This window comes from Monoraphidium neglectum, assembly GCF_000611645.1.
Source record: "Monoraphidium neglectum strain SAG 48.87 unplaced genomic scaffold scaffold03083, whole genome shotgun sequence".
Lineage (NCBI taxonomy): Eukaryota > Viridiplantae > Chlorophyta > Chlorophyceae > Sphaeropleales > Selenastraceae > Monoraphidium > Monoraphidium neglectum.
Genome location: NW_014010545.1, coordinates 1 through 7,256, shown reverse-complemented (window position 1 = coordinate 7,256; position 7,256 = coordinate 1). Strand labels below are relative to the sequence as shown.

Genomic DNA, 7,256 nt, shown 5'->3' with positions numbered 1-7,256 from the left:
GGCCCCCCCCCCCCCACACACACCCCAAAAAACCCTGCCCCACCTGGACCAGCAGGTTGTTGAGGAACTCGTCCTCGTCACCAACCACCGGCGCCGGCCGCAGCACCGTGGCCAGCCCCGGGAGCTCCTCCAGCACGGCCGCGTCGCCGGCTGCCTTGGAGCGCATGCGGCGGCTGGGGTGGTCGGGGGCGGCGGCCACGTCGCTGAAGTGGACAAACCTGCGGTTCGTGCGGGTCGGGGGGAGCGGCGGTGAGGATGGGGGCTGGTGGGCGAGGAAAGGATGGCGGCAGAAGTGCGGGTGATGGGGCAGGCAGCCGAGGTGCTGGGTTGTCCCAATGCAGATGGAGGTGTCCTGGGAAAGACACCTTGGCCGATGTCACCCATACCAGGCAAGCTGCGGCCATCCGGCCACCCAGCCACCCGGCCACCCGGCCGCCCGGCCCCCTCACCTCTCCAGCAGGGGGCTCTCCTTGGCCAGCTGCGCGAGGTGGCGCGGCCAGGTGGCGTGGACGTCGTCGTAGCTGAAGTTGCGCGTCTCGTAGTTGGCGCCGATCAGGTTGATCACGATCTGGAGGGGGGCCGTGCCATGGGGGGTCACGGGTGAGCCAGCACAAGGGGGGGTCCGTGGGTCCGTGTGTGCGTGTGTCTGTGTGGCTGTGTGTCTGTGGGGAATCAGCATGTGCACACAGCGCTGGGTGCGGTGCAGGGGCAGGTGGTGGAGACGCGCATGAAATCAGGTGCTGGAGCAGCCTCCAGGGAGCGCGTTCCGCTCGGCTGGCACCCAGCCGAAAAGCCGAGCTGCAAGCCTGGGGTCCAGCCGCGGCGGCGGCCGTGGCCGCAGCCGCCGCCGCTCAGCCCGGGGCTGATCCGGTTGCACCGCGGCGCGCACCTGGGAGCGGCTGAGGGCGTAGCGCGTCATCTCGTCGTCCCCCATGCTCCACTCCTTAATGATCACCACCTGGTGGGGCAATCACCACGCAATGGAGAGACCACTTGAGCGCAGCGCCAGGGCCAAGGGCGCGCGCAGCTGAGCGCCTGCACGCCGCTGTGGCAGGCGGACCAGCTACGGAACAAGCGGCCGAGCCCCCGCATTACACGCGACGGCCCTCCGGCCTGCCGGCAAGCAGCAATGGCTGACGCTAGGTAAGCTCCTCCTCCAGTTGAATGAAGTAAACCCCTTCCAGTCCTGATTTGATAACATCAATGGGAAACAGCAGAGCGCCCGCGCTGCCCCCTCCTCTCCACCGAGCGGCCGCACCTGCCCCAGGTCCCCCATCTGCCTCAGCGGCATGGCCACCTCCTCCAGGTTGCGGTGGGGGCACACCACCTGCCGGGGGCGTAGGACGCATGGGCGCACGCTCGGGCTGGATGCGCTCGATTGCGGATCAGTCCGTGCGCCGAAATGGCCAAGTCGGGCGCCACACATCTAGAACCGTGCAGGGCAATCATTGCATCCGCCGCCGCGCTAGCAGTGGGAAGACCCGCTGCTGGGCTCCCTGGGACTGACGCGTGCTCCGCGCCCCACCTGCGTCCCGTTGCGCGCCAGCTCGTTGACCACGTACTTGCCGACAAAGCCTGGGGGTTGGAGCGGCGCGAGGCGTAGCGGGGTACGGTGAAAGGTCTGAGCTTTGCACGCAGGTGGTGCAAAAACAGCTGCGCCATGTCATCGTGAGAGCGCCACGGAGTGAAGGCCAGTCAAGCTGCTGCAGACAGCGGCGCTGCACCCGTGCTGACGCCAGGAGCGCTGTCCCCTCCAGCGCGCTGCGACAAACGCGCTGCGATTGCTGCGAGCCACTGGCCATGCAGTTGACCTGGCTCGACCAACCCGCTCGTGGCTGCTACCTTGCCGCCCAACAGCCCCTTGCCATCCCCCCGCCCCCACACCCAGATGGCCTTTGCACCTGTTGCGCCAAACACGGTTGCCGTGGCCCCAGACACGCTTGAGCGCCCGCCAGGGCCCGCTCGCAGCGGAGTGTTTTTCAAAGCAAAGGTCGACATGGCCGCCGCGCCGCCGCTGCTGCCCGCGTCGCTGCTAGTGCTGCAGACGCCTCCGCGCGCCGCGACGGCCGCGACCGCCGCTGTGACGCCAGCATGACCTGGCGCAGCCGGAACGCACGGGCCGTCACGAGGTGCGCAGCGGCGCATCGCGCAGAAGTGCACGCGTCCGCTCGAGCTGTTGCGTGCAGCGTGCTGGCGAGGAGAACCTGCTGCTGACGCATTCTTCGAGGTGCGCACCTCGTTCAGACAGATTGTGTCAATGACATAGACCATGCGTGCTCCAATGCGACGGGAGACCCCTTGCCAGATCAACAGGTCGCTGCATACCCCTCGAACCACGTCAAAAGGTTGATTCGGAGCAATAACAAAGCCTTTCACCCACCCAGGAGCGCCTGGACGGCTGGCAGGCTGGTGGCGAGCCCCAGCATTGTGCCGAAAAGCTTGTGCTTCTAGGACGGCACGCCTGGCTTCACCACGTCTAAGCCTTCGTGTAAACCCTCCACCAGCGCACTACGCGCGGGGCTCCAGATCGATGGATCTCCAGGCCCGCCCGTCGAGCCCTCGTTTTGTCTGCACACGCTGTGCAACACGTGCAGACGTTATCTCGATAACCAACGTATGCAGCACTGTGTTGCCCAAGAGACTGATGCTCATCGGCACCTGATCCGCACCGGCAAGAAAGGCGAAAACCTGCTCGATGGCAGCTGGAGACATCAGTTGACTGGCAAGGGCTGCGGCGGCCCTGCCGTACAGGAGCTCAGAGTGACTGGGATTGTCTGCTTTGTCTAGGAAATTCTGGAATCTCTGTTGCAAACTGCCCTGATGCGTATACATTCTCAGGAGGCCAAGCCTGGGCGCTGCCTCCTCTACTGTACCACTTTCAGCCTTGTCGTCCTCCGCTATCCCTGCTGGTCCAAGCTGCTCTTGCTCTCAACAATTTTTCAAAAAGCTTCTGGTCCATTCACGACCTGTTGCATGCTTGCGCGACACAACCAGTCCTGCTTGCAATGACACCAATCTGTGAGCATGCAGGTCGTATGGAAAACCGGCTCAGCAGATACACAAAGGGCAACGCAATCTATCGCAGCGTGGCTGTTGGCTGTGTGGGTGCAAGAAGGCGCATCACCAAAGGATCCTCAGCTGTTGGATTCTTGCTGATGTTGACGTGGTCTTGCAAGCACGGTTCCGACAATATGGTGTGTGCCCATCAATTTTCTGAACTCAGACAAATTTACATGCCATGTATCTCGTGCATTGGGTCTTATCATCCCTGTCTGCATCCAGGCAACCTGCGGGCCTTGCCCCTCGGTGTCCATGCTGATGGGCTGGACCACCACACACTGCCTGATACCTCTTACACCAGCACCCCTCACTTTCTCAGTTAGCTTGTCCACGATCGACATTGACATCCAGTTTGTGGCACCTCCATGCGTGCCGTATATCTCAGTACACTACACTACTGTCGGGGAGGCAAGAGTAGATCCTGCAGGCAAACCATGAGTGTTTTTGAAGCCATCTCGCCATGCTACACGCACGCCCTAAGACGGATACCTGTACGCAGGCGCGGCATGGCCCTGGCATTATGACTGTGGGGCACCGACCTGGTACCCAGGTCCATGAGTACTGTGCAGCTGCTCCTCGGAAGGTGTGGTCGCTTCGGATCTGCTGTTGTACTTGTCAACTCATAGATGATTGACAATAACATCCTCTCAACCGACGAGGCCAACCAAAACGGTAGCCTATGCTACGCGGTGCTGCAAACAAACGCGTGAGCAAAGGCTTCGGGGCGAAGGCAATATGGGCAACAGCGAACACCCATGTCCGTGTCAAACTACACACATTGATTGCCACATAGCACCCAGCTGTGCCGCTGTCCGGAGCCCGGATCCGGCATGATGCCGCTGCGCGCTGCCGCTGCTCACTGCAACAGGTGATTGCAGTACTCGCCCTCTTCGGCGCCGGCGCCTACGTTTCTTGGCGCAAACAGGAGTCATACTCAGATCGCAGCTGCAGCCCTGCGGATCCACGCGCGTCGGAGATCGAAGCGCTTGATGCAGAGGCGCGTGTGACAGCGGCACACTACTGGGGCATCGACACGACCAAGAGCGACGGCAGCAGCAACAAACAAGGCAGCTCCCACGGTGATAGTCGCAGCTGATCCCCAACCCTGAATTGGTGTCGTCCTTGACGCTGCCGCCTTGAGCACGCAGCAGCACCAGCAGGATCAGCAGCGATGCCGACGCACGATGTGCTGGCTCTCCTGGTGTCGAGCCACCTGGTTGCTCTCCAGCCTGCGGCCGCGGTCGGCGGCAAGGTGGAGACGCTCTCCATCGATCTGGCGTCGGGCGAGGTGAAGGTGACGCAGCAGGCACCGGTGGGGCCGAGCGCAGAGCGCGTCCTCGCGGTTATCGGCGCGTTCAGGCTGCGGGCGGCGACGGTCGTGGCGGTCGTGACGGGCGCGCAGAGGGTGAGGAGGCACGAATGTGACGTGTTTTGATCAAGTCGATCAGCTCGCGCCGTCGCACGATACCAAGCATGCAAATGGCGCCATCAATGCTGCTTGTCGCATGCCCATTATGGCGGCAGCGTTGCATGGCCAGCTGCAGATGCGTGATAGCCTGGGGCTGTCATCACAAGAGTTATGTAAGAGGGGATTTGCGCGCGTAGGCCCCGTCGTCACTGTCGAGAGGCCCTCACATGCCCTTGCCCTGGCATGCGTGGCCAATCCCTCATCCGCCGGCCAAACCCATGCCGGCCCCTCCGCCCAGGTGGCCACCTTGAACGGCCAACCAGTGTTCAAGGTCATCAACACGAGGCTCATCACCCCCAAGAACGCAAACTTTGACGCCGGCGACAAGAGGTGGGCTGCCATGCATGCTGCCGGCTGACGTGCCTTCTGCTCAACACTGCCCGGCAGGTTTTAGGGGACAGCAGCGCCTGGTGGTGCCCGTCATGCTCACTGGCACTGTCTTTGCGCGCTGCCCCCCTCTTCGTTTGGCCCATCTCTGGAGCCCAACCTCCCACACATGCATGTGCAAGCTTGCACTCACGCACACCGTCTTGCAGCATGCGCGCATCCACACGAATACCTTGCGCACGGGTATGCAAGGAATCTCACGCACATTCCCATATAAGCACCAACACAGCTTTCTTGTGCACACGCACAAGAAAGCACATGCAAAGCACACGCGCATACACATGCAGCGACATACACATCACACGACGCACTCGCATGCTCACTCACAAAGCATGCGCCCTCTCACCCCCCCCCCCAGGCTCCTGGCATACCTGCGTGATGCAATCAACCCAGAGGGCACAGGCCGCGGCCTGCACTTTGCATACAGCTCAGACCTCACCCTCAGGTGCGGCAGCGCTGCCCCAGCGGCGGCTGGCAGGCCCATGATGGCCCCAGTGGGCTCCGCAGGGCGGCCGCCATGTTCGCTAGGCTGCCAGAAGTGCTGCATGCCCACCCCTCTACGACTTTGCCCAGCCCAAAAGAGCGGAACGGCTGCCCACATGTATTCTATACGCGGCGCGAAATGGCACCTCTCTCGCCCCCGCAGCGCCCAGCGCCTGGCTGACGTGCTGGCCAACCCAGCGACGGCGTCCAAGCCGCCGGCGAGGCGCGCCGACTATTCATACTTTTGGAACAGGACCCTGGCCAAGCCCCTGCTGGGTGCGCGGGCTGGCGCGGCCGACTTTCTGGCCGCCTTGCCGCTGACTCTGCCCGCGCGCAACCTCCCGTTCCGCGGCGCTGCATTGTTTGCCTGTGACAACGACGGCCCCTGCCGTGCGGCCCGCGGTTTCCATGCAGATGCGGGCGCGGACGCGTTTGTGCTGACAATGATCCTCGGCAGCGTGGGCCAGATCACCGGCGTCGAGGCCAAGACGTACGGCAGGTGAGGGGGCACGCGCGGCGCGCGCGCCGTGGCACCACGCTCTTGGAAAGGGGGGGGCGCTGCAAGGTCTGGTCCTCCGCGCCAGGGCGGTCGGGCCGAGCCCCGCCCGCTTGCCGGCCCTTGCGAAAGGCGCCCTGCTCTTTTGGGCCTTGGCCGCACACGCAGTTTGCGCTCGCCAGAGGCATGCAGCATTACTTCACATCACATTACATCAGGGGGAGGCAGCATGTGTATGACTCATCCCGTGCTCCCCGCCCTGGACCCCCCTTCCTCCAGGAGTGCCAAGCTGGACATCACCCTGATCGCGCGCCGCAGCGCCGACCGCTCCGGCACGCGCCACTGGCGCCGTGGCGCCGACACGCAGGTGCGGCCGCGAAAGCGCCGCGCGGCGCCTCGGAGGGGGCATCTCTGGCGCGGCAACGTTGCCCGCGCGTCTGTGCAGCAGTTTATGGTGGTACACGCCTTCACACATCGGTCCATCAGTAGTCGGGTCGGCGCCGCACATGTGTTTATATGAACGTCGGTTCACAGTTACGAGCCCCGCATCCCTGCTGCTCCCTCAGCACACCCCCACACCCCATCCATCCACGACTGCGACCTGCCCCTGACCCCTGATTCTGGTCCCTAGGGCGCCGCGGCAAACCTGGTGGAGACGGAGGAGATTGTGGTGCTCAACGGCGGCCAGGTGTCGGCCAGCTACGTGCAGGTGCGCGCGGCGCCGGCGCAGCTGCGCCATCGTGGCCCGCATGGGGGCCGCGTCGAGGCAAGGGTACTCAGGTTCACCGAGCCGACCAGCCCAGGCGTGCAGACCGGCAGCATGTAACAGGAGCAAAGCGATTTCAAGATTGACTACCTACTAGGGCAGCAAATCTGCCCTGTGCGCGCGCAGGAAGACCGCTGCCGCGACGCAAAAAGACCCCCGGCCTGACCGCGCCCGCCCCCGCCGCACACCGCCCCCGCAGCTGCGCGGCAGCATCCCGCTGATCTGGACCCAGATCCCAAACATCAAGTACAAGCCCCCCACCAAGCTGCTGCAGGGGGAGGCATCGACGGCGGCGTTTGACGCCCACGTGGACGGGCTGCTCAAAAAGTACAAGGTGAGTGTCGGCCCGGATCGCATATGCACAGTCGCTGGTTACTGTATTTGTCAGAGCCCGGGTGTGATGTCGGGGTGCTGCATGAGTGCACGCGATGATGTTGGCGCCGCGCTCGCCGGCCCCCGACGCATTGGGTCTGCCACCCCCGTGCGACGGCGCCCCCACTGATTGCCTGACGCAGCAGCACCAGCACTCTCCAGTGCCCGGTCCTCCCCCCACCCCCCCCCCAAAACAAAATCACCCCATGCACGCCCCTCTTGTG

The 7,256-nt window shown here is 63.9% G+C and overlaps 2 protein-coding genes across 2 annotated transcripts; one reads left to right on the top strand and one right to left on the bottom strand.

The window, feature by feature from the left end:
- Positions 1-445: 445 nt before the first annotated feature.
- MNEG_12131 (NADH dehydrogenase (ubiquinone) 1 alpha subcomplex 9) lies at positions 446-2,426 on the bottom strand (the record flags this gene model as incomplete). Its single annotated transcript, XM_014039398.1, has 6 exons — positions 446-568; positions 890-958; positions 1,259-1,327; positions 1,526-1,575; positions 1,902-2,096; positions 2,381-2,426. 6 exons carry the CDS (start codon positions 2,424-2,426, stop codon positions 446-448), a joined length of 552 nt encoding a protein of 183 aa, XP_013894852.1.
- A 1,805-nt stretch (positions 2,427-4,231) lies between these two features.
- On the top strand, positions 4,232-7,061 carry MNEG_12130 (Phosphatidylinositide phosphatase SAC1; the record flags this gene model as incomplete). Its single annotated transcript, XM_014039397.1, has 8 exons — positions 4,232-4,465; positions 4,767-4,858; positions 5,274-5,360; positions 5,562-5,897; positions 6,174-6,261; positions 6,526-6,603; positions 6,860-6,994; positions 7,026-7,061. The coding sequence occupies 8 exons, from the start codon at positions 4,232-4,234 to the stop codon at positions 7,059-7,061; spliced, it is 1,086 nt and encodes a 361-aa protein (XP_013894851.1).
- Positions 7,062-7,256: the final 195 nt, after the last annotated feature.